The sequence below is a fragment of the Carassius gibelio genome, chromosome A7, assembly GCF_023724105.1.
Source record: "Carassius gibelio isolate Cgi1373 ecotype wild population from Czech Republic chromosome A7, carGib1.2-hapl.c, whole genome shotgun sequence".
Classification (NCBI taxonomy): Eukaryota; Metazoa; Chordata; class Actinopteri; order Cypriniformes; family Cyprinidae; genus Carassius; species Carassius gibelio.
In genome coordinates, this window is record NC_068377.1 from 2,510,645 (window position 1) to 2,538,019 (window position 27,375).

The window sequence follows — 27,375 nt, forward strand, 5'->3', positions numbered from 1 at the left end:
TTTACCTGCTCGCTTTCCACATTAAGTCTTGTCAGCGTTTTCTGGAAGACATCTGGATTTTGGCCTCTGTTTACAGCGGCGGGGGCGGATGCCAGATGTTGGATGTTTTTTTCAGAAGGATGTGTGGATTGAATAAGTGGAGAGGTTCAGGTCTGACAGGAGAGCTTATCTTGAAGACACCGTCATCATCGCAGGACTTCTGCTGGCTCTGAAGGATTCTGGAGGGTTTTCAAAGTCTCATGTGTCCCTCGACCTCTCGGACTCCTCCAGAGAGCTGGAGAAAGACGATGTGTGAATGCTGAAGCTGTGGATCGCTGAGGGCTACAGCGGAGGGAGTTCGTGAACCTTTTTTTTTCCATACATTCTTTGGACGACAAAGTCGAATCCCTGTGAACGACAAGTAGGAAACAGCTTTAAGATGTTGCAGTTTGTTAAACATGTTTCATTTACACATGATGACCAAACCAACACCCATCGTGTAGACTGAATTTTTCTCCCTGGGTGGGAATAAATAAATAAATAAGAAATTGCAGTATCATGGTGTGCATTTTTGATTGATTTTCCAATAGCCATGTTTCCATGAGTCTGTTTTTATTCACATTTTGACATATCACTTCAGAAGCGAGTGATGGAAACGCTAAATTTGGTTAAACTAGCAGAGGGTGGAGTTACACAGACCAAAACAAAACCAGACCTTCTGACACAGAATGCACATTTTCAAAGTAGAATAAATGGCTGTAGTGTTGTTTTTCGGAGAAACAAGTATGTGAAATTAGGATGTGATTATATATTATGGTGTTTTTATGCTTTGGTGCAGTCAAAAAATTACATTACTTTAAGCGTACAAGGTTGAGAAAAGTGATGTGAAAAGTGAACATTTTCTAATAACTTGTTTACCCTCCTTTTAGAGCAAAAAACACCAAAAATGTCTTTTCACTGCAGATTAAACCTGGACAACAAACGGGAGGATTTTGGCATCATTCCTCTTCACACAACACTTTCAGGCCAGCACTGCGCACTGTTTACACCTGGTTTTGTCGAAACCGATCACAATTGGACAATGCTAAATACAGGTTTAAATGGGGTCTGAAACACTTTGAGCTTGTCCATGTTTGACCACTTCTAGAGATAGTCTAAAACACATTTGACTGGATTGCTTTCATAGTGTAGACGCTCATGTGCTCTCTGCCTGCTGACCTTATTATTCAATTCATTACGACACGTGTCATTGAAATCGGTTTTAAACTTCGACAGCTGAAATTATAAGTCTGGTCCAATGGCAAAACAAAAGAAGAACAAAAAAGTTCAAATCATAATGTTCTCTTTACCAGGTCTAATTCTAACACAAACCCACAGCTTCAGGCATAGTTTTGCAGTTTTCAGAGCAGAAATGAAAGCTGCTGCTCTCCATAACGTTTCTCCCTTTGCAATATTCGATCGAAAGACCAGAAAAAAGCCCATACATACATCCCCACATGGACCATGGAAAGTTGTTGAAAATGGGTAAAAAGATGGAGTAAAACACCAATTGTAATGTGTCTCTCTCATCTGCTTGCGATCGACCAAAACACAGCTTAATAGCAGGTGTAAACAGAGCTGATTTGGTGTGAACTGGGCTCAGATCAGATCCAATTGTATGACTAATTTACATAGAAATCCACAGTAATTCTAACAGCACCCATATCTTTTGTGGTAACTGTGTCTTACACCAAAACCAAGTTTCCAGCTAACAAAAATAAGAACGTTTTACAAATGTTCCACTTAGGTTATGAAAATGTTACCTTGAAACAAGTAGTAACATTTAAAATATTAGATGAACATCCAACTAAAATATTCCACGAATTATGTACTGTATAAATAAAACATTTATGCTAATGTTATACAAAACATTAATAAAGACCAAATGTTTCATTAACGTTACTGGAAGAGCTTTGTTCATAACTCTGAGAGAAGCATTAGCTGTGTTATACATCACATTATTGCATTCACACTTTTACAATTATACATACTGGCTGAGATTTCATGAACTCATGAGATTCAGTTCTTCTGGGCTCAGTTTTCACTCCCAAAGCCACAGCACGTCCCACATGCACCCTCACATGACAGCAACGCAGTGCATTATGGGTAGTCATGAACTCGTGGGAGCCCGACAGCCTGGAGATTCCTGACTGACTCTGCAAAAACACCAGTTGTCATGGCTGTCACACCAAGCAAGAAATAAATGATTTAATAAGCAAGCATGTTGTTATGACTTCAGCCTTACATCATTCTGAGCTGAAGTTGAACACAAACACACATCCAGACTGTGTTTCTCAGCCTTAACACATGAAACTGCTGAAAACAAATCTTGTCCTCGCTACAAGTACTTAACTCAATCTTTTAAACACAAATTATTATTTCTAACTCTTATTTTTGTCCGAACAGTCCTGAAACTCTGTCATGTTTTGCCTCCTGAAGATGAATCACTTACACCTGATTCCTCAATTACGTCAGAGAGAGAGAGAGAGAGAGAGAGAGAGAGAGTCTTAGTTAACTATAATAACCCTGATTCAGGGAAAGTATTCTGCATTCTTATGATTATTTTTAACAGTTGACGGTACACTGTAAAAAGTAATACCTAGATCAAACTTATAAAAAGTGAGGCAAGTGGCTGCATTGGATTTTTTAAGTTGAGTCAACTTGCAGCCTTTTTCAAGTATAATAAACTCTGTAAAATTACTTAATTCAAACACAACAAAATCAGGTTGAGTTAACTAATAAGTGCTATATTAGTCAGTTAGATAAACCTAATTTTCTTGGTATATGTAACATATTTATGTGTTGCTACAAGTAACCTGTACTCATTTTAGTTAGGTTTTATGAACTTTATGCTCATAGTAAATTTAACCTAATCAAATGTGAATAAACATTTTAATTAAGTCCTGGCTATTACCTCAGAAAATACATCTAAATGTCTATATTCTAAGCAGTACAGTAAATCACTTTACATAAACAGACTTTATCAATAACAATTACAAATTCAATTGAAGAAGAAAAAGATGGGAAGACAGATTAAAGACAATAACATTTATTCAGTGTCAACTAGTGTCACTTTTAACAGTGCCTACAAAACATACAAAAGTATGCATAGGGTCCAATCCCACAAAGAGCCTGTGATATATCTCAGAAGTATACACCAGATTTGAATGATATTAGAGGTTGTGGGCATAGACAAGTCCAAACAGGAGGTTTTCTACAGGTTTGGCACACCTCTGACCATGGGCTGTCCTTCTACTGTGATAATCCCAATCGTGTTTGGCTGATGGCACGTGTGTATTTTCAGTGGGGAACTGCCAAGCTCAGCGTACACCTCTGTTTCATCATGACTCTATTGAGGAGACAAAAAAGAATCAAGAGTTTGGTCAGACAAACAGGTATTGAGATGAATATAGCAGACTGGTAGAAGACAGATACGACACAAAGTCAAAGTTGTACTTTTTAGTTGCTTAAGGTGATGGATACTAGATGGATACTTTGACTAGAGCATGTGACCAGAGTGAAGTCTACCATGACAATGTCATAGAGTGTTGGTACTATACTATCATGATCTACTGTAGCATGAGTGTTGTCTTTTCTGGTTGAAAGGATACATTACAATAAAACAATGCAATTTTCCTTGCCTGTACCTTATTGGTCATCACATTACTGTATTAAATATATTTCAAGAACAAAGTAATTACCCCATATCATCACAATAGTAATAACATACAGACAGAAATTAGATAAGTAGCTTTAAGCCCAGTACATACATGGTGGACACTGATGAGGTCTTCCTTTCCCTCCCATATGTACTCAATCAGGCATCTCAGTACCATTTCTCTCCTTTTCTCCATATAGCCAGACGGATCCTGTTAACAAGTAAAATCTGATCAAAATTCACTGCCTGATGACACTATCACAAATCAGAGAACCTCTGTATTTCAACCATGCAATTGATGTAAAAGGTTGTACTATACATACACCACTACCACTGTACTGTACAAGATCTCACACTATCACCAGCATCTCACAAAATTGAGATTTAACTGACCATGTAGGCTGTATTTATCAGTATGAATCAAGCTTCTATTAGTGCAGTAGTAGAAGGAGGCAGAAAGGTGATCATATCTGCCTTCTATTGGTGGTTGGTACATAAAACCTACTTCAGAAATGTAATTGTATGGAGCCAACACTATTGTTTGCAATTTTACCTATGTTTTACTTACCTGGGAATAATTATAGCTTTAACTGTATCTATTCTGAAGTTTTTCTTACCTGTATCTGAAGACCCCAGGTAACAAAAACGCTTGGTTACCTAAAGACCAGAAAAAATATGCATGTTAGAATAAGTTTAAAAACCAGTGGTAAATGTAAAATATTTAAGTAACAGGTTAAAAATAGTTTTATGGTTTTGAGCCAGTGCTATCAAATGCACTTACAACTCTGCTGCTGATAACACGAGGACCCCACGACAGCTGCATGCCCCACCGGAGACTGTGTTATTAAGATGAAATTAAATAAGTCAAGTCACCTTTATTTACAGTACACAGCACTTTGAAATATATATATATATAAAGTCTTCTTTGTTGCCTTTTTCTCCATCACACTTTAGAAAACATTATATATCACCTGAAAACATAAAATCTCAAAATTCATCCTTTGAAACCCATTTTAAATTCATCTACCATGAAAATTGTACATCAAAATCATGTTACAAAATGTTTTCAGTCGTGAATTATAGGTTTGGATCATGCAATTTCAAGTCTATGTTCAAAAATGTGAATGGCAGTTAACAGGGTAAGTTAACGCTAACTAACGATTAAAAGTGATATTATTGGTAAAATTAAAGACAAAGTAGTCTTAAAACATAATAGGCATTACTAAAGCACTTAATTTCATATTAACAACACGGTCTTAACTGCTGTTGTCTTCTGATCGTTGCATACAAGACTTCACTGCTTAGCACTGTGTAGCCAACTTAGCTTGCCATGTGTGCAGGATAGCTAGCTATACAGTACAATTTGCAAACCTTACTTTAGCTTCCTAGTTGAGTGAACGATTGTGCGTGACTTTACATCACCAATAAATTGCCAAAACTTGCACATCTTACCGTGTTAATCAGTCTGTGAAATTTAGATCCGCTGCAGCTTTCAAACAGTTGAAGTGCCGAGGAAGCATCTGCCTTGGAATGTCCCCGCCAGTGAAAAAGGGATAAATCCAACTGAATTTTTATGTGTTTTTTATTTCAAATATTTAAGTTTGATGAACACACATGCCACATTGACAGCTGCTCAAATAAATTGTGTATGTCAACTCACTTTTATAACATTTCTTGTACACAACAAACTCATACAAAAAGCTACCCAAATAAATTGCTATTGTTTTACTTAAAATATATTGTTATGTAAAAAGTGATATATTTTAAGTAAAGAGGAAGTATATTTATACTTTTTAGTATAAAACAAATAAAATAAACTAGATTACAACTATTTAAAATATATAAAACCTACTGTGTGGGTGTAGCACTTTTTACAGTGTAGCCACTGACCTCCATTGTATTTTTATTTTTTTCAACCACAAGTCAATTGCTATCATCAACTGTTTTGTTAAATGCATTATTCAAAATATCTTCTTCAGGAGAAAGAACAACATTAAGGCGAGTAAATGATGACAGAACGTTTTTTTTTATTTATTTATTTTTTTTTTGCTTGAACTTGCTAATCTAATAAAATGTTTGTATTTAAAACAATTTTAAATGATTCTCACATTCAACACTTTATGCAATTTTGCCTCAGGTAGACTTATTTTGTTCCGCCAATGTCAAGACGCTTTAACTGGAAAACTAAAAAAAAAAAAAAAAAAAATATTTTGCAGTGTAATTTTAGAAACCATCTAGATTTCTGTGCTCAGTTGTTCTGACAGTCTTTAACCTGTTGTCACGCTCATGACTCATGAGTTAATTATAAGGCTGTGAGGCGGCTTCATTTGTTCTCCGGTGATTGGAAACTGAGAGGACGTCTCACCTGTGACAACTGCAGGGGAAACTCATGAATAATAGATGGAGGAGATCTCACCTTCCATTTAGAGCCACGTGGCCGCTCACCTGCCGAGAAGAATTTAACGCCCAACAAGCAAGGCCATCGATACACAACGGGACGCCGGTCGAGTGCACGGTTAACTTCATTTTCAATGGAGTTATATTAACCAAACTTCAGACTAGCTCCCAAATGAGTTTTATCAGAAAGGAAATTCAGTTTTTCTGGCTCTCGGCTGACCTGCGGGCGGTTATATAATGCAGCTGACCACATGCGCTAAATACAGGCATTAAACATGGCTCCGCAGGGATTGCTCACACTGGAGTTCAAAAAATTAATGAAGTTAGATTCAGAATTGATCTGAAACACCCACAGACCAACTCAGATAATCAGTGTGAAGATGCACTGCGTTTCATGTCGATCTGCTGAAACATCCATTAGGCTGACACAAACTCACACACTGTTCTGTCTGTGTGTAAACAAAGAGCAAAAAAACAAAAACAAAACTGTGTTCAGTAAGAGAAAATGGGTTTATTGAAAATGTTCAATAAAATCCATCCACACAAAAACTCTCAAAAACTACAGTTAGAAAATGTTTCCCTGCAGAACATTCTAGCAGTTAAAGGAAAAGTTCACGAAAATGTAAAAATGTGCTCACCCTTAGGCCATCCAAAATGAGTTTGTTTCTTCATCCGATTTGGAGAAATGTTGCATTGCATCACTTGCTCACTAATGTATCCTCTGCAGTGAATGGGTGCCGTCAGAGTCCAAACAGCTGATAAAAACATCCCAATAATCCACACCACTCCAGTCCATCAGTTAATGTCTTGAGAAGCCAAAAGCTGTGTGTTTGTAAGAAGCAAATCCATCATTATTATTATTATTATTATTATTATTATTATTATTATTATTATTATTATTTGTTTTAATTTAAACAGTTGCTTTTGGCTAAAATACAAGTCTATAATCCATAATAACAATTAATCCAGTGAACAAGTCAATTTCCTGTGGTCTCTCACGTCAAAATCCAGCCACGTATTTGTTTAGAGCTGTTTTAGACTGTTTAAACAGTGCTTGGTCTGTGCAGATTTCTCCCCGATTCAGATCAGACCATATATTGGATATGTCATTGTTTTTCTGACTTTAAATCTTCTTGAAAATAATTAAACGTGATCTAGCACATTTATCGAAGTCCCGCATTCAAGGTGAAAATGGCTCACCCACTCTTAAATGTAAAAATTGTCCTCAATGACCCATTATAGGGAGCACAAATATGTTATTATCATGGAATATGAAAACAAACTTGATTTTATCATGGTCCATATTACCCCCCCCCCCCCCCCCCAAAAAAAAAAGAAAATAATAATAATAATAAAAAACTAATCTGAGTAGCCTAATTACGTGTGTCCAGAAATTACTATTGTATTGATGCACAGTGGAGTAACTTTCACTGCACATTCTCAAGTACCTAATGTTTTGATTTAATGGTAAATACATACAGATAAAAAAAGCATCTGCAGCATGTTTTAGTAGCTTTAAAACCTTCCACAGATCCAGAACAGCATTGTTGGGCTGAGCACGTCATCGAGGGGGTCTTATTGATGATGGTGTGGTGTTATTTGTGTGTGTCTGGCTTATTATTCATCTCAGTATTGACTGTGTGTGTTCATTTAAATAGAGTTTGTCCATTTTAACATGTTGTCATATTTATCAGTCTGCTTGTGTTGGCGGTGCTGACCGCATATCGATATTACTGTTCAGCCATAACTGCCTTCTGACTCATTCGCAGAGAGAATAAATCGCCCCCCAGACTCACAGGCCAAAGAAAACCAATGGGGTGTCGGGTGAACCTGTCACAAACTCGTCCATCCAAGAACATAAAAAGAAAGTAATAATAAGTTATAGTTTTCCTAGAGAAAATGAAGCCTACTCTGTAGAAATTACTGCATTTCATGCTGCAGTAAAACCTGTTAAAGGTAGTTTACCTTATTATTCATGATGAAAAGCTGTCTAATGGGGGAATGTAATTTTACAGTTTAATACTGTTAAATGTGCAGTTTTCAGAAGTGAAAATAAGTCATCATTAATTTACAGTAAAACATCTAATATGGGCACTTCTTTTTTTCTTGTTTTCTTATCAGGTTCTTTTCAGGTTTTCTTATCAAGATGGCCGCCAGCCCAGCACCACTGCACAAGATGGCCACCAGTCCAGGGACCCGTGCCACGAAGGCAGACAACCCTAGACTCACTCACATCATGGCAGCCACTCCAGAGCTACTGCACAACATGGCCGCCAGCCCAGTCCAGAGTCAAGACAGATCCCTGTTGATAGTTCAGAGTCAAGGCAGGTCCCCGTTGATAGTTCAGAGTTATGTCAGGTCCCCGTTGATCTTCGTGAACAAGGTCAAGTCACTGTCAACCTTCCAGAATCAAGGTCCAGTCAAGTCACCGCTGACTGTCCAGAGTCAGGTCAAGTCACCATTTAGTGACCATTTTTTGAAGTTTAACTGTGGTTTTACTTGACACATGGGGGTTCACAGTTAAACTTCATGAACAAAGTCAAGTCACAGTTGATCTTCATAAGCCCAGTCAAATCACTACCGATCTTCCAGAACTTCATTACATCTCAGCAGATCTTCAGAGCTTCATCATACCACAACAGATCACCCTGAGCCTCATTACGTCTCAGCTGAGCTTCCAGAGCCTCGTCATCCTGTCTGTTGCACCCAGCAATGTTCTCTCAGTCTGTTGTGTTACCGTCAAGGAGACTGTTACTGCTGTGGAACCTCCAGAGGTGGCGACCACTGCTGCAGATCAGATATGGAGGCCGTCTATGAACTCTCATTCATTCCTGTCATGGCTATGGGGACCATCTGTGAACTTTCTACCTGCCTTATCACGGTACAGAGGCCACCATTTATCTGTCTACGTTATCTTTTCCAGTCCCATTTAACCAGACTTGCTCTCCTGTGCCATCGAATAGGCTGTGGTGGTACTGTGCTCCACCCTGTTGGGCTTCTGTCTCATCTGCTCGGCTGTGGTGGTCCTCTGCTCTGCCCTGGTGGGCTCTAGCTCCACCTGCCCCACCCTGGTTGGCTTCTATCCCATCTGCTCAGGTGTGGGGGCTCCTTGCTCCACCCTGGTGGGCTCCCACGCCACCTGCTATGCCCTGGTGGGCTCCTGTTCCAGAGTTAAGCCCAGTAAGGGCTCCTGTTTCCCCATGTTAGGCCCAGGAAAGGCTCCTGTTCCCCATGCTAGGCCCAGGAAGGGCTCCAGTTCTGCCTGCTCCACCCGGGCTTCCTGCTTTTCTGGATCTGTCCCAGTCCCCGGCCACTCCACTTCCACACGGACCTGTCCCTCTATCCCTCCCCCTGTTCTACCTCTGCTCCACATCCCCCCTTTATTGTTTAGAGCGTCTGGAAGCCACTCCTTGGGGGGTGGGGGGATGGGTAGTGCTATGTCACAATCGTCAGCTGGAGTGCCCATTAACTTCAGTAGAGGCCACTCCACTCAGAACTCACTCAGGACCCATTTCCAACTCCATTTCCCAGAATCCTGTGCTTAGGGCTAATCAAAACTGTGTATGGACTCTCATTAAGGGTGAAGCCTTGTTTAGTTCTGTATAGCATTTCCGAGCGTTTTTCCTGTTCCTTCCGTGTTTGACTTTTGGTTGTTTATACTGACTGTGATTCTGCTGACTCTGCTGCCTGCCCCGACCTCTGCTTGTTTCTGTTTTCGATTTTGGATATCCCTGGACATACCTGACGCTGTCCTTTGATCATTGCCTGTTTGACCACTCTTTTTAATAAACTACTGCATATGGATCCGACCATCTCTGACTCCATGTTACAATTATTTTCACTAAATATAACTACACCCCCCCCATTCATTATTAAGAATATCGAGAATTCCAAAGCAAACAAACTTTAAAACAAACTTTTAAGTAAAAAAAAGTGTGTATGTGGGCATGTTTTTGTGACATACTCTATCAGGACTCAACTTTGAATAATGACATGGGTATGACAGAGGTATTACAAGGAGAGGGGGACTTATGAGGACATAACCCATGTCCCCATTTTTCAAAACGCTTATAAATCATACATAATTAGTTTTTTTTTAGAAAGTAAAAATGCACAAAGTTTCCTGTGAGGGTTAGGGTTAGGTGTAGGGATGGTGTAGGGCCATAGAATATACCATATTTACAGTATAAAAACCATTACGCCTATGGGATGAACCCACTTATACATAAACAAACGTGTGTGTGTGTTTGTGTGTGTGTGTTTAGAGAAGAGATAGATGTCTGATGTGTGTGAGGGTCTTTATTTTCCGACAGTTTATGTACTGTAGTGTAGTGTGTGTGTGTGTGTGTGTGTGTGTGTGAGAGAGTGAGAGAGAGAGAGAGTCTCTGTACCACCAAAACACTCTTATACACTCAAGAAAGACGTTTAAGAGCTGCTGTCACTCTGAAATCTTTTTCTCAAGGCATTTTTAGACCCGCAGAGAAACCTTTCAGAAATGTGAATGGATTTTTTTTCTTTGTTTTTTTTTTTGACTCTTAAAAAGCAAAACTAAAACTCAAGCCATTTTCAGAAATTTGGAGTTGCCATAAAACCTGCTGCTAAATATGCATGCATACTTTCTGTGGTCTCTTGGGAAGATTGAAATTATGCTGGAGTCGTGACTGTCAAATGATGCTGTTTCATCAAGAGAAACTTTCTGAGCTTCTACAATCACCATCAGATGTGAAGTACATTAGTATGAAACTGAAAAAAAACATCAGATGTTCAAAAACAAGCATGTACAATCTTGTTAAACGGGAGAATCTAAAGATCTTTTCATTTCTCATAAAATATTTATGCTGTTTAATTTAACGCAGTAGCAAGTGCAAACCTCAGTCTATTATTAAAGATGAAGGGTGAGATTTTTCAGTCAAAAATGAATTTTTTTATGTGTGTGTGTGTGTGTGTGTGTGTATTATACTAGCTTACTGTAAGTGTTTATGTAGTTAACTGAAGTCCCTAATGCAGATTTTTGCTACATGCTCTGAGTAGTATTGTACAGTAAGAAAGCTATTTTCTTAACAAGGAAATTAACTTTCTTAGAATTGACAGACAGTTGACCCTGAGATTTCAAGTAAATACTCACAGTGGATCTAAATATTTATAATTAATCGTAATTAGTAATGATCGATTATTCATATTTCCCCTTTGAGCTGATTCGCTACAAAGCTCTCTGTCAGTGAATCACCAACTTTTGCAGACAAAATACAGCACTGGTGCCCCTCAAGGGTGTGTTCTCTCCCCGCTGCTCTTCTCCCTCTAAAGCAAAGACTGCACCTCTACTGACCTCTCTGTCAAGCTCCTGAAGTTCGCAGATGACACCACACTTATCAGCCTCATCCAGGATGATGATGATTGAACACCAATGTGGCTGCAGTGGAGTCATTCAGATTCCTGGGCACCACCATTTCTCAGGAACTGAAGTGGGACAATCACATTGGCTCTATTGTTACAAAGGCCCAACAAAGATTGTACTTTCTTCGCCAGCTGAGGACAATCAACCTGCCACAGAAGCTGCTCGCACTGTTCTACTCAGACATCATGAGTCTGTCCTTTTGCACTTCAAGAACCCCAGACAATCTAACTCATGAACAGTTAAATGTTCTCCCCTGCAGTTCAATAAAAAGATGTGCTGAATTTTTGAGAACAGCACACTTTAAGATTGTGTTGCATGGGCTCTCAAATGAGAGCAGGAGAGATTGCGCAAAATGCCCTTATATGGAAATGATTTGGGCATGAATTATGCAACTGACGCTGGCTTGTGCGATTCGTCAGCATTAAAACTACGCAACAACAAATGAATGTGCGTTGTGCAGGTGTTGTGAATCCGGCGGCCATGTAGCACAAGAACAACTTCTGCCCACATGAACTTGTAAAATGTACATAGTTATTAGTGAATGAGAGCCATGACATATTCAGCAGCTTTTCTCGGTGGAAACTTCTGTAGGTTTCCCTTAGTAAATAAATGATTAGCTGGAGTTTGTGAAGCGGCCCAGTGGAGTGCTGGGTAATGTTGTGGCCTCAGGATCTCTACCTAGGGCACTAGACAGACTGTTCCAAAACGTATGCTGCCTTATAAGACACTGTACCTCATACCAGCCAATACTTGTGCACTTTTATTTTTGTTGCTCTTATTACATGGTTTATTTAGCAGCTTGCACACTAACATACTATAACCAACTATAAATAATTAGTGAATCAAGTATTGGAGAATGTTTAAATGTATCACATGCAGGAATCACAGCCATTAGAAGTGATTTATAAGCTCATAGATCTGGCGTTTATTGATTCTCATGGACAGCTCATGAAAAACAAGACAAACGCTGTCTGTTAACACAGAAAGTCGTTTTATTTCATTTTGTGCTATTCTATTTTGAATATTAAGGAATATAGTTCACCCAAAATGTTGAAAATGTGCTCACCCTAAGGCCATCCAAGATGTAGATGAAAGAGTTTCTTCACAAAAACAGATTTGTAGAAATTTAGTGGAGAAATGCGATGTTTGTAAGAAACAAATCCATCAGTACAAACATGGCGTTTCACTTCTACATACGTTAACTGATAAACTGTAGTGGTGTGGATTTTATCGGAATATTATAACTTTAAATGGAACATATGCAAATAAAAACTAACTCAAAATGGTAATAGTGTTTCAGTGATGCTAAAATAACACTTAATTATAATAATAATAACAATAATTCCCCTTTTTAAAATGCATATAATTTGGGTTAAGTGTGCTTTAAAAGATTCCAAATACTTTAAACCTAAAATATAAATATGTGAGGAAAGCTACAGCTCAGTCTGCACTTCTGTGTCCGATAAGTGTTGAAGCAGAGCGAGACATTTCCCGCAGAGAGACGAGGGTCTGTCCTTCATCTCTGAGGAGCTCCTGATGATTAGATGATGTTATCTGTGTTTGGACTTCAGCTGCAGTTCAGGCCGTGTTCATATATTTAATTAAAATGCCATTGGCCAATAGAAAGGCCAGCTATCTAACACAGACGCCTCTCTGCCCTCTAATTCAAAGATTATCTGCTGTGATTGGCGTCTGGATGTTGAGATGGAGCGAGCGGAGAAAAGGAACATGCGGTGAAATGACCCAACACACACACACACACACACACACACACACACACCGCTGTCACCTGACTGCTCCATTTCCATGGCAACTATCAGACGAACAGCATCGCTGATGAACAGCTGTGGTTCTGTGCTGATTGCTGGATTGTACAATGTAAATGTCTGAGATACTGACATGCTGCATACTAGTACCTCAGTGATTCATGGTCATTTACAAAATGTGCAAAACCACAATGCAATGCACTCAACATGACTTTGCATTTTCATTGCAACAAGATGTAATTCGGCCTTGAAGCAAAACTGTAGATTTTGATTTATGCATGTAAGCATGTTGTTAGAGATATCACTGTATCAGAACATATCTGTCTTACAAAGATCAGGGGAAATTGATCGCTTTCATGGTCCAAGTCTGAGATTTCAAGCCTTGTTGTTATTGTTTACTAAAACTTAAAAAATAAAACTAAAACCATTAAAAATCGTTTTTTGGTAACTGAGATAATGCTTAATTAAAATAAAAATCATTAGGTGAAAAACTAAATACAATTTTCAGTCTTCATTTTAGTAAAAGCACAAAGCTTTTTAAAATATAAACTGTCAAAAGCACATTGCAAAATTATTAAAGCAAACTAAAATGAAAAAGAACAAAAGCTGACAATATTAAATAAAAGCTAATTCAAGATACTCACAAAACTAATTTTCAATATTAAAATATAATATAAAATAACAGCATAAAGCAAAAACAAACAAACACTTAACTTAAAATTGAAAATGCTAAATTAAAGGTAATTGAAAAATATATATAAAAGCTAAATAAAAATATGAAGCAAAATTAATAATACGAACAAAACAGCAAAATTCATAAACACAAACTAAAATTAAAATGAAAACTGAAATTATAAAAATAAAAGCTAAATTTTTATATATATATTGTGGTGAGCCAGCTAATGAGGGATTAGCGTCGCCCAGGAAACAGCGCTCACACTGCAATCACTGGGGAGAGCATGGTGATCAAAGACACCTGAACCTCATCAGCAGAACAGCTTTTAAGCAGAGGAAAAGGAGAGGTAGTTGAGCTTCGACTCCAGAACTAGACTAACACTGTGTTCTGGCTCTCTTTCAGATTCAGGTGTCTGAGGAACAGCACGTCACGCCGCACCTACTGATACTTTGGGCTGCACAGCCAAGACTCCTACACCAGAGCACGCCAGCACTGCACAGTCTACTTTCACCCACTGCTCAATAAATCGCCCCTCTGGGGACTTCACTGCAGTACTGTCGTCCGTGTGATCACTCTCCCCGCCACACTGGTGGAGAATGCGGGCACTAAGAGAGTGATTCCTTCCCCACAAACCCGGATCGACAATTAGCGTTAAGTGTCCCCGTAGAACCACGCTCTCTCTCTCTCTCGGCTCGGCGTGCCTCGGGGGCTGGAAATGGAGGAGATTATTCGCAGACTCACAGAAATAACGGTCCGACAGCAGCAATTCTCTGAGCAGCTGGCAGCCCGGCAAGAGAGGACGGAACAGGTGGTAGAGCAGCTGCGTGGTGCCACGGCCCAGCGAACCCCACTCCCTGAGCCACGATGGCAGGCCCATCAACACCTCACGAAACTCAATGACCAGGATGACGTGGAGGCATATTTACACACCTTCGAGGTCATTGCGACCAGAGAGGCATGGGAGAAAGAGCGGTGGGCACAGTTGCTCGCTCCTTTCCTGACAGGAGAAGCCCAGCGAGCATATTACTCCCTCCCACCACCCCGAAATGAGGATTATGACGCGCTGAAGAAAGAAATCTTGGCCAGGGTTGGGCTGTCCCCAATGTGTGCCGCCCGACACTTCCAGCAGTGGACCTACGACGAGCACCTCACCATCCGAGCTCAAGCTGCCCGACTGACTCGCCTTGCCCACCTCTGGCTTTTACACGACGGCCCAACGGCGGCCCAGGTTGCTGAGAGGGTGGTAATTGATCGCTTGCTTCGGGCCCTGCCACGTCACTACCGGAGGCTCGTGAACATGCGCAACCCCTCCAGTCTGGCAGAACTGATGGAAGCGGTGGAGCTGGCAGAGGCATCCTTTGCCCCCGAGGCAGGAGACAGAGTGGCGACAACGCCACGGAAGACCAAGCTTGACCGACGACAGGCGGAGGGCACCTCAAGGCCAGTTAATGGACCAGTGGTACCTGCGCTGGGACAAACCGATGAACCCATGCCCACCGAGCCGCCATCCCCGGGAGGTCGCGTGTGGAAAGCTGGTTGTATTGTCCATAGAGCAGTCCCGCAAGGTGCCCCTGAGCGAACCGTCTGCCTGGATGGGGGAACCGTACGAGCTGTCCTAGACTCGGGCAGCTCGATCACTTTGGTCCAGCCTGGGGTACTGCGACCCCGGCAGAGTGGGAAAGCTAGGATACCCATAACCTGTGTGCATGGAGACACCCGCAACGTTCCCGCACAGCGTGTTACCATCTCAGCCAGCCCCGGGACATGGCAACTGGAGGTGGGGGTGGTTAAAGACCTCCCAGTACCGGTGCTACTGGGAAGAGACTGGCCAGGTTTCGATCAGCTAATGGCCACCGCGATGCAACAAGGACCCAACCCCCGGGCTCGCCACAAACAACGAGCAGAACGTACAGAAGGCCGCCGACCAGCCCTTCTGGCCACCGACAGCGACGGGGATGGTGAGTGTGCTAATTCTACTAATATGTATATGAACTTGTTCCAACAGATCACAGCAGGGGGATCGTTTGGCCGAGAGCAGCGGGAGGACGAGCGCTTGAAGAATTGCTGGACTCAGGTTCGTGTAATAGAGGAGGAGGTGCGCCAGCCCCCGCCGCACCCCACCCCTTACTTCATAATCAAGAATGGCCTGCTTTACTGTGTTGCCCAGCGTCGGGGGGAGGAAAAACTGCTCTTAGTGGTGCCAAGGACCAAGACTGAGACGGTAATCGAGCTAGCACACTCGCACCCGATGTCTGGACACCTGGGCGTGGTTAACACCACACAACGGATTCGAGACCGGTTCCACTGGCCAGGATTGGAGGCGGAAGTGAAGCGATTTTGCCAGAGCTGTCCAACCTGCCAGCGCACCTCCCCTCGTCAGCCTCCACCCAGCCCACTTGTGCCACTACCCATCATTGAGGTGCCCTTTAGCCGCATCGGTATGGACCTAGTTGGGCCTCTGCCGAAATCCGCCCGGGGTCATGAGCACATCTTAGTCATACTGGACTATGCAACCCGGTACCCCGAAGCCGTGCCCCTCAGGAAGGCCACTTCCAAAGCCATTGCCCGTGAGTTATTCATGCTATTCAGCCGAGTGGGAATACCACAGGAAATATTGACTGACCAGGGAACCCCCTTCATGTCTCAGCTCATGGCGGAGCTCTGCCAGCTCCTTAAGGTGAAGCAGCTCCGCACTTCGGTGTACCACCCCCAGACGGATGGATTGGTTGAAAGGTTCAACCAGACACTGAAACAGATGTTGCGACGGGTGGTGGCGGAAGATGGGCGTGACTGGGACCTGATGCTCCCCTATGTGTTATTTGGCATCCGAGAGGTCCCTCAGGCGTCCACTGGGTTCACGCCTTTTGAGTTGTTGTTCGGCCGACAGCCCCGTGGGCTGTTGGATGTGGCAAGAGAGGCATGGGAGCAACAGCCAGCACCCCATAGAACCGTTATCGAACATGTGCGAGAGATGCGTGAGAGGATTGAACGGGTGATGCCTCTTGTCCGAGAACACCTTGCAGAGTCACAGCGCGCCCAGAAACGGCTGTATGACCGGCCAGCCCAGCCAAGGGAATTCCAACCTGGGGACCGAGTGCTGGTTCTGGTGCCGACTGCGACTTCCAAATTCCTAGCCTCCTGGCAGGGGCCCTACACCATCATAGAGAAAGTGGGGCCAGTAACGTACCGGGTTCGCCAAGTGGGACGCCGGAAGGAGCAGCAAATCTACCACATCAACCTGCTCAAGAGGTGGGTGGCACCCCGGGAGCAACTGGCAGCTTTTGCCCAGGAGGAGACCCCAGTGGTCGCAGTAGGGGAACAGCTCTCTCCGATGCAGAAGGCGGAAATAACCACCCTGGTCAGACAATTCAAAGATGTGTTCAATACACTACACGGGCAAACCCGGATTATACAACATGAGATCCGCACGCCCCCTGGTGAAATCATTCGGCAGAGGCCCTACCGAATCCCGGAGGCTCGGCGGCAGGCTATTGAGGAGGAAGTAGCCCGGATGCACCAGCTGGGAATCATCGAGCCATCCCGCAGCCCTTGGTCCAGTCCCATCGTAATGGTCCCAAAAAAAGATGGAACTCTCCGGTTTTGTAACGATTTCAGACGGCTGAATGAAATCTCAAGCTTCGATGGTTACCCCATGCCCCGTGTGGATGAGCTCTTGGTGAGATTAGGTGGGGCCCGTTACATCTCTACACTCGATTTGACCAAGGGCTATTGGCAGGTGCCCCTCACCCCCGACTCAAAGGAGAAGACTGCCTTCAGTACCCCTGGTGGCCACTGGCATTACCGGGTTCTCCCTTTTGGCCTTCACGGGGCTCCTGCCACATTCCAGAGAATGATGGACATCATTTTGCGACCGCACCAGTCCTACGCCGCTGCGTACCTGGATGATGTGGTCATCCACTCGGTGAGCTGGGAGGAACATCTCGATCGGTTACGGAGAGTACTAACGGAGTTGCGGCGAGCTGGACTTACTGCTAACCCAAAGAAGTGCCACTTAGGGCTTGCAGAGGCACAATACCTGGGCTACCAGATTGGCCGGGGGCTAATCCGACCTCAGAGCAGAAAGATAGAGGCGGTTCAGCAAGCGGCGCGGCCCACCAACAAAACTCAGGTGCGTGCCTTTCTGGGACTAGCCGGATATTATCGTTGCTTCATACCAAATTTCTCCTCAATAGCCAGCCCTTTGACAGACCTGACCAAAAAGGGACAGCCAGAAAAGCTGAAGTGGACGGCGGCAGCTGAAGCCGCATTCCAAACCCTCAAGGAGGCGCTCTCGTCTTCGCCCGTCCTACATGCCCCGGACTTCAGCTGCCCATTCATCCTACAGACAGATGCTTCCGACACTGGCCTGGGTGCAGTCCTTTCCCAAGAGAAAGGAGGAGAGGAGCACCCAGTCGTATACATAAGTCGGAAGCTCACCCCAGCAGAGACTCGATATGCAGCCGTGGAGAAAGAAGCGCTTGCCATCAAGTGGGCCATCTTAGAGTTGAGGTATTACTTGTTGGGCCGCACCTTCACTCTTATCACAGACCATGCTCCGCTCCAGTGGATGGCCCGGGCCAAAGATACTAATGCCAGGATCACCAGATGGTTCCTGGCCCTCCAGGATTTCCACTTTAGGGTCCAGCATCGGGCTGGGGCAGCTCATGGCAATGCCGATGGGCTCTCCAGGATGTGGTCACTATGGTCAGGCCTGTCAAATAACACTTCCCTCCCACCCCCCCGATCTCCCTTGTCTCTCCACAGATGTTCACGCAGTACCAGGACGGCGCTTTGGGGGGGGGAGTGTGGTGAGCCAGCTAACGAGGGATTAGCGTCGCCCAGGAAACAGCGCTCACACTGCAATCACTGGGGAGAGCATGGTGATCAAAGACACCTGAACCTCATCAGCAGAACAGCTTTTAAGCAGAGGAAAAGGAGAGGTAGTTGAGCTTCGACTCCAGAACTAGACTAACACTGTGTTCTGGCTCTCTTTCAGATTCAGGTGTCTGAGGAACAGCACGTCACGCCGCACCTACTGATACTTTGGGCTGCACAGCCAAGACTCCTACACCAGAGCACGCCAGCACTGCACAGTCTACTTTCACCCACTGCTCAATAAATCGCCCCTCTGGGGACTTCACTGCAGTACTGTCGTCCGTGTGATCACTCTCCCCGCCACAATATATATATATATATATATATATATATATATATAAATGATAAATAGATCTAGATGCTAAATAGAGCAAAATTACAAAAAAAAAATTAAGAGTTAAAAATAAAGCCTTATTAAATGTATTTATAAAATCTAGATAGAAATATAAAAAAAGTATGCAGCAAAATTACTAAAACTAAATTATAAGGAATATAAACATTATATGCATGCATAAGAGCTCATCCAAAATATTAATAAATACTGTAATATAAATATTATACTAAAATAATACATGCTAAATGTTCCCATATGCAGAATCAAACGGATTACGTGATCGCTCTCTCACTGAGACGGAGACCTCGGCCTCATTCACTGACTTTCTGCTATTGCTATTCTGCTGGCGTTTGTTTCTCTGGATGGCTGCCGGCGGAGGTCCGTCAGGGTCCTAACGAGTGTGAATCCAGAGCGGCTGGGCCTGTCAGAGCAGAGCTGTCATTAGCAGCACATACTGATGACTGGCACTGATCACACACACACACACACACACACACACACACACACTGAGACAGAGACAGACAGACGACTAGAGCTGCTTCATCCAAACATGAGCATCCGCTGAAAATGTACTGCCATGCAAGATGTAGGTGAGTTTGTTTCTTCATCAGATTTGGAGAAATGTAGCATTGCATCACTTGCTCACCAATGGATCTCTGCAGTGAATGGGTGCCGTCAGAATGAGAGTCCAAACAGCTGATAAAAACATCACAGTAATCCACACCACTTCAGATTCACAAGCTGCTAAAAGCATTGTTTATATGAAACAAATTTGTGGATTACTTGTGAATTATTGTGATGTTTTTATCAGCTGTTTGGACTCTCATTCTGACGGCACCCATTCACTGCAGAGCATCCATTAGTGAGACACTGATACAATGCTACATTTCTCCAGATCTGATGAAGAAACAAACTCTCCTGCATCTTGGATGACCTGAGGGTGAGCACATTTTAAGCAAACTATTCCTTTAAGATTCAAAGTTTTCTTTAAATTCAGGACTCGTCTTCTGAATCATCCAGGGTCAATTGGCTGTTTCTCAAAAGTCTGTGAAAAAATGTTTTTTGTTGATATTTTTTTTAGACCTCAATTACTAGTCTGCCGCAGCACTGAAAAGAAGTGTGAGAAACACATTTTAACATCATATAGGTTGGGAACCAGACAACAGAAACGGAGAAGTTTAATACACAAAACAAAAATAATGTTAGATTTTTATACTTGGTTAAAGTTAATTGCACCTCGGTGAGCAAAGAGTCACTAAAAGTAGATAAAAGTGTATTGTAGTGTATTGACAAACTGCATGGAAACCAGTTAGGAACACAGACGTAACTGGATTTCCAACGAATCACGAGGGTTAAGAATGAATCAAACAATCTCATCTATATAAAGACATTTGAAAAACAGCATAAATAAATATTCAGTTAACCAGTTTCTAGATTGTTTTAATGTGACCTTCATATAATATTAATATAATATAAAAATCTACTTGTGGAATATTAAAGTCCAAACAGCTGTAGAAACATTTAGTTCTGATGTACTGATGATAAATCTGTGTGTGTGTGTGTGTGTGTGTGTGTGTGTGTGTGCGTGTGTGAGAGAGAGAGAGCTTGACCTGAGCTGCTGTGTAGGCATGTTGGCATTTCGCCTGTTATGAGCTGCTATAATGACTCATTAATAATGTGGAGTGTGTGTGAGAGTTTGTAAGTGTATGTGATCGACTGAAAGTGTGTCTGTGTGTGTGTTACAGTGCAGCACATTTAATTAACTCAAACACTTTACGCCAATCAAACTGACATGACTGTAGAACACTCACACACTTGCATATGTGGTTTACGGGGACTCTCCATAGGCGTAATGGTTATATAATGGTTACCCCTCAAAGAAAACGACTGACAATTTGTGAATTTCATAAAACACTGTTTGGTATGTTAGCCTTTTGTTTTATGGAGACACAGGAAGTTTTACTCATAAACCATGTTTAATTTGTAAAGTAGCACCCATGTCGTTATACACATTCATTTCCTCATAAACCATATATACCAGTACACACACAAACACACACACACACAAACACACACTCACACTCACAATCAGCTAGAGCCCCGTCTCATAGTTTTACCTGAAAAAGTTATGACTGTTTTATAGAATAACGATCCTTCTGCTCCAAACAGACCTTCGATATGAAAATAGTATCTCGATTTTAAATGCATTATGAGATTTCAATTAATATTTTTTAATTAAATCATCATCCATTCAAAAACATCCTGAAGAAATAAACACTTTGCAAGAAACTTTTTACCTTTTGTGTTTCTTGAAGAAGAAAAAAATCATATGGGTTTGTGAGGGTGAATAAAGGATAAATGATTTATTTTGGATGCATTATTCCTTTAAAAGCAATCCTAACAGACAGTGACAATGCAGCATTTGTGCTCATTCTTCTCAACTAACCCATCAAACATGAAGACTTTACTAGAGTAGATGTGCCACAAATACCAATCATCCGACATGATGCATCAAATGTCCCTGAAAGACGTTTTAATGTTCAATTTACCTCAAGCATTTCAAGGAAAGATGTTCCTCATTGTTCCGTATAGAGCTGAAGAAGAATTCAGTTTCTATGGCAACTCGTCATCCTGGGTCTCAGCATCTTTTAATTTCCTTAAAGAGCACTGGATTTTAAAGCGTGTTTTGGCTTTTTGCTTATCTGACAGAACTGAGTGAAATTTAAAAACCATCATCATGAAGGAGAATAAATCTTATTTAGCAGCCAGTCATACGACAGACATTAGCAGTTTACTGGCGTACAGACGTGTGGTTTATAGACACACTTCTACACACAATTACGGCAGGCTGCTTGTCATACATTGTGAAATTATGAATGCAAAAAATGCAAAATGTGAATGCAAAAATGCAACATTTTCTGTATTTTGTTCCATACACAGATTTTAACTTTACATTTTTTGACACCACAACTCGATAAAAAGTGTGTGATATTTAAAAAAATTGTTGTTTTTTTCCATTTGATTTTTCTTGTTTTATTTTTCTTGTGTGTGTGTGTGTGTGCAGAGGTGGGTAGTAACGAGTTACATTTACTTAACTAATACTAACTAACACTTTTGGAGTAAATTTAAAGATGGGTTCTTTTACTCTAACGTAAGGTAAATTTTTAGTGAAAAAAATGTACTTTTACTTCGTTACTGTGGGCCACGCTCCTCTCGTTACTGTCGTCTACTTTTCTCTGGGCAATGAGCGATGCCCATTTGCAAATGGTTCATTCTTTTGAGTCAGTTCTGTTCAAAGGCTTGATTAATCCAGGCGGCAAGGAAGTCGACCGGAAGTTGAAGTCGGCCGTGTGCCGCCATCTTGAAGCAGAACTTCACTTGCGTTAGCATCCCATTGACTCCCATTCATTTTGGCGTCACTTTGACAGCGAATAACTTTACATCTGAGGCGTTTAAAGACTTTGTCCTTTATTTATTTCTAAAGATACACGACAATGTATAAAGGGCTCCATTACCTTTTATGTTACATTATGGCCCCGTAGAAACAGTTTTTGTAAAAATAGGCTAACGATTGTGTTATAACCACTCTCTGTGTTTAATAAGTCTATAATAAGACTCTCTGTCGCATTACCGTACAGACAGGAGGAGAAGCTCGCAGGCAATTAACTTAATATGGCGTACTGGCATTACATTTTAAAATACTATACAATATAATGAATCAGAATACTTACTCCTGCTCAGTCACGCCAAAGAACTCCCCGCTCAAGCTCGCCGTCTCTGCAAGATTAACGATGGCAGTTTGCACGCACAGCTACTAGAAGATTTACATCTGTCAGACAGGTTGCTGACGTCATCAAGCTTCGTTTGAGTCTGCGCGTCAGAAACGGAAGTGCTAAAAAACACTAAAACTGGGCTTCATTTGTCTCAATTGAGTTCCAATGGGGTCGCTGTGTCCATTTCTTTGACTGTCTATGGATTAAACCAGTTGGCAAACCAGTGAATTGGTTCGTGAATCAGCTTCAATGATTCGTTCAGTTCTCTGCCGCTCGCACAGAGTCGTCTGAAGCAGTTCTCACTCAGAGTTGTAATAGAAAGTTTAAGAACATCAAGAGCGTTGAAGACATGGCTTTGGAACTAGAGTGATTTGAAAGCAAATCTGCAAAAGGCTATTGTTTGCTAGCTATGAAGATCTTTATTAGATGAACACAGCGTGTGCTGTCTATGATTCAACAGGTATAGGCTACATTCGATTACAGTAGCCTACACAATACCACTATGCCATTACCAGTTTGTTGTATGTGTAACTTATACATTAAATACAATATTGTTTTTACATTAATTTTACATTAAGCTGTCACAAAGTATGCAATCAATACCCCCCAAACCCGCGTTATCGCTATTCCAGGAATAATACCTAGACACAATATTGATATTTCCACAATATTTACGCTTGCAGAAATAAAGGCTACATTTGTTTACATTTTGCAGAACAGACGGAAGATCTGTCAATGTGCATTTGGTTCGTTATGTTCAGATGTTCGGTAAATTAGCCGTCATGTGAGAAGTTTTCACTCTTCTCCATGTCAGAGGTTATTTATGCAGCACTCCAGGCAACCCGTAACCCGTGTTTTTCCAACCTTAAACCCGTGAAAGTGCACTGGAACGTCAAACCCGTGACTTCCCACCCGTGAACTCGTACTAGATCGATGTACTCTGAGTTCTGACGTCACACAGCCCGCGAAACAACAATGGCCTTATAAGTAATTATTCAGAATGGTACTTTTAATTTTTTTTGCTAAATCTACCCACCTCTGTATGTGTGTGTTTCCTATTCCCATCATTACCATCACACCAATCTTGTTATTTAGTTTTTCCACACAATTTGTTTGGTTATGACTGAAATGGATAGTGACAAGAGAACACTGCAGTCATTAATTAAACAAATTTTAAATGACTGATCACGTCTGGGAACATTTGACTAACCAGGTGACCTAATATTTTAGTTCTGCATTAATAGAAATGTAGTCTGGCAGAATTTGATTTCATTGCTTTGGCTTGTAATATTTGCAATACTTGAACGAATGTAAATGCAAATGTGATCAGAAAGTATCCTAATTAGGAATCATTACTAAATTAAGTAATATTGGAGAATTTAATTCTGAAGCAATCAATTTTCAGTTTTGTCCTAAGTTAAGTTAATTTGATTGTTGTGTTAACCAAGTTTTTCTCTATAAAGTGGAAAATGTCATTACCATCACACACATAGTATCACACATTATACCACACTCCACATGAAGGTTGATCAAGACCACAATCAAATCTTCATTATATTATTTTTTATTACTTATATATATATATATATATATATATATATATATATATATATATATATATATATATATATATATATATATATATATATATATTTATTTACCATATATGTAACATACTTTCACATCAAAAGAGCCCTTAATAAAAAAATAATTAAAAAAAGGTGTGGTGTTGCAGAAAACGCACACAGTCAGCAACTCTCGGCTTCACTCTGTCAGTCATTTTATTTGTTGGCAAACAAGTTTTACTGTTACAACAAATATTAGTGAGAGGTCATTCAACCACAGGAGAGAAAAATAAACAAATAAAATAATAAATAAAATCATATTTCTAATGATAAAAATTGCCCCAAAGCATTTCGCAGAATAGTTTGTACTTTTCCTTTCCCTGTGAAATAAATAACTTTGCATTCTCCACCAGAAAAAAAAGGAAAATGGTAGAAAAAGAAGGTATGCTGGATGTCTACAGCTAAATCACAAAAGTGCATCTCTGTCACTCTCTCTGAATGAAAACGACCTCCATTGATCATACGCCGCAATACTTCTCATATTTCTACTCCAAAATGGCAACATATTTTCAAGGTTATGTTTCCTTTCTTCATTCATCTACAAACGGGAGTCTATAAATCAAAGTGAATAAGGAAAAATATGAATTCTTTGTCTGTCCTGTCATTTTTTTCTACTTGCCATTATTCATACTGAAATGAAGACGTGAATGTAAAATATATAATTTATAAAAAGAGCAAGGGATCAAAACCTGTCGTTGAGGACGAGACCATCGTGAGAGAAAGGAAATTATCTGAAATCACCATGGTTACAGAAGCGGAGGGCGTAGAAACAGAATAAGCACTATCCTGTGTAACACTAGTGTCTGTACATTTACATAGAAATATTGTAGAATTCTCCAGTATTAGTTTTTCCCTCGCTTCTCGATATTTGTTATTAATACAGCAAAGAACAGAAATGACGCACGAGAGCGTGTGGTGAAGACGCCCTTCTTCGTCTCTAAAATGTGCTGCTTTTCACCACATGAGAAGAAAAATATTTAAAAAGCAAATATGGATACAGAAGATATTAAAATAGTTTTTAAATTACAGACTTGATTGGTGTTGACTAGATGCACTGAGCTACTAACAATGTTTCTGGCAGTTATTTGTATGTCTTCAGGGTTACAGAGAGTCAAAAACCCAACAAAACCTCACACTGCCCCGCAAGGTTATACAGCAAATCCATTTGTAGGTCCATTCTCTTAAAGTAGAATTGCATGACCAATAGAATCCAAAAGATGTCAGGTTTCATTCCTCAACGAGCAAGAGTACCCATAATCCTCTCCTGAACAGAATACAAAATCACCTCCCAAGGTTTGTTGCTGTAGTTCATTTCTCTGCGGACACGGAAAAGCAAAAGTGAGCAACTGCGGACGACGGAACGGTACGGAAACATAGAAGAGCCAGCGAAGGTCGAGATGTCATTGGGCGAGGGGTTATGGGTGTGAATCCGAGGGCATTAGGCACCATCTATAGGCTGGTTACCATATGTGCGGTTTCTTGCGGCGTTTCTTCGGGCGAAAGCTCATCTTTGGGAGGAACGATAAAGCCGTCGCTGCTGCCGCGGCCCAGTTGGTAGTAGCTATGCAGCTGGTGCAGATGGTTACGCGAGCCCAAGTTGGGCATGCTCTTATAGTAAACGTCATCTGGCTCCCCAGTTCTGGGGAGGGTGTGCATGTCACCGCCGCGGGGCAGCGAATGCATGTCAGAGCGCTCGGGGTCGGGGAGCGTGGGCATGCTGGTGTAGAGCGAGTCTCTCTGCGGCGATGGAGTCTCTTCCGTTTGCTCCTCTGTCAGCAGAGGGAAGAAACTCTCGCTGTTTTCTTGCGGAAGGCGCCGTCGTGATGAAGAAGCCGAGCTGAAGGTGGAGGGAAGAGGCTGGATGTGTCGTGGTGGCGGAAGTAAGGGTGCATTACACTCTTCCCTGATCAGCTCCAACCCTAGACTGTCCTCGTGTGGGAAAGACACAGAATCATCCAAACCCAACGCGAGATTGACGGGCAGCATGGGTGAGTCTTTGACCCCGCCTCCATTGCTGACTTCGTTAACCAGCTTGTTCATGAGGTTGCGTCCGTGCTCGGCCGTGCGGTCGTGGTTGTTCAGGTAGGTGGGCAGGTAGTTGGAGGTGAGCTCTTTCAGGATACGTTTCTCCAGCGTGGTCTCTTTGTGTACGTTGTACGAGCGGTCGATGATTTGCACGCAGTCGCTCATGTAATCAGCACTGGCCAAGCTGTAGCTGTTGCCGTGGTTACCATTCAGTGGTAGAGTATCCATGGCACTTGTATCCCGAGCATTGTTCAGGATTCCCTCTGCAAATGGAGAGTCAGAGAGAAGAGTAATTAAAATCAGCTCGCGCCTGGTGCATCTGTAAGACCGACATGCAAAACAGCTCGCCGAAACAAACCGAAAAACCTTGAAACCATTCGTCCCTGAGGTGGACGCTCATTGAGCTTCCAAACCATTGCTATTTTGGGTATTGATTGGATTCGTCAGGATATCAGGGCTGATATGAGGTTTAAAACTCATTTCAGAATTCACTGAAAGTGCCGGCTAAACCTGTGATAATGGACTTACCTGTCAAACTCATCTTTGGCTATAAATTTGCAACCTCAATTGTCCTCATCTAACACATCAAATAACACTAAAATCAATCTACAAAGCCGGCAAACAGAAACACAATGCACGAACAAACACACAACAATACACGACAGCCAATGCATGTAAAAGCTTTCGACAAACCAAATCATGCTGGCCTTTATATAACACTCATATATCATTGGGTACAGAGAGAGCAGCTTCTCCGCCTATAGATTTCTACTTTAAATTGTGCATATTTTCAGCGTCTTGATGTTAAATTATTCATGAAAAAAAGTGTGCAA

The 27,375-nt window shown here is 41.6% G+C and overlaps 2 protein-coding genes and 1 long non-coding RNA gene across 10 annotated transcripts in view; 1 reads left to right on the forward strand and 2 right to left on the reverse strand.

Moving 5' to 3' along the window:
- Positions 1-2,825: 2,825 nt before the first annotated feature.
- LOC128016279 (uncharacterized) lies at positions 2,826-5,203 on the reverse strand. Its single transcript, XR_008184120.1, has 5 exons — positions 5,129-5,203; positions 4,458-4,512; positions 4,294-4,333; positions 3,789-3,887; positions 2,826-3,367 (listed from the first exon to the last, which is right to left on the reverse strand). It is a non-coding gene; the product is annotated as an uncharacterized LOC128016279 (long non-coding RNA).
- A 9,422-nt stretch (positions 5,204-14,625) lies between these two features.
- LOC128016378 (uncharacterized) lies at positions 14,626-18,858 on the forward strand. The gene has a single exon (XM_052600854.1). The coding sequence runs from the start codon at positions 14,626-14,628 to the stop codon at positions 18,856-18,858; it is 4,233 nt and encodes a 1,410-aa protein (XP_052456814.1).
- Positions 18,859-24,655: 5,797 nt separating this feature from the next.
- The window catches only part of LOC128016417 (adhesion G protein-coupled receptor L3), a 251,076-nt gene continuing 248,356 nt past the window's right edge, over positions 24,656-27,375 (reverse strand). For all 8 annotated transcript variants that reach the window (XM_052600902.1, XM_052600898.1, XM_052600897.1 and 5 more), the window contains one exon: positions 24,656-26,805. In XM_052600902.1, the coding sequence (XP_052456862.1) occupies positions 25,967-26,805 (839 nt within the window). In that variant the 3' untranslated portion in view covers positions 24,656-25,966. The remainder of the gene's footprint in view (positions 26,806-27,375) is intronic.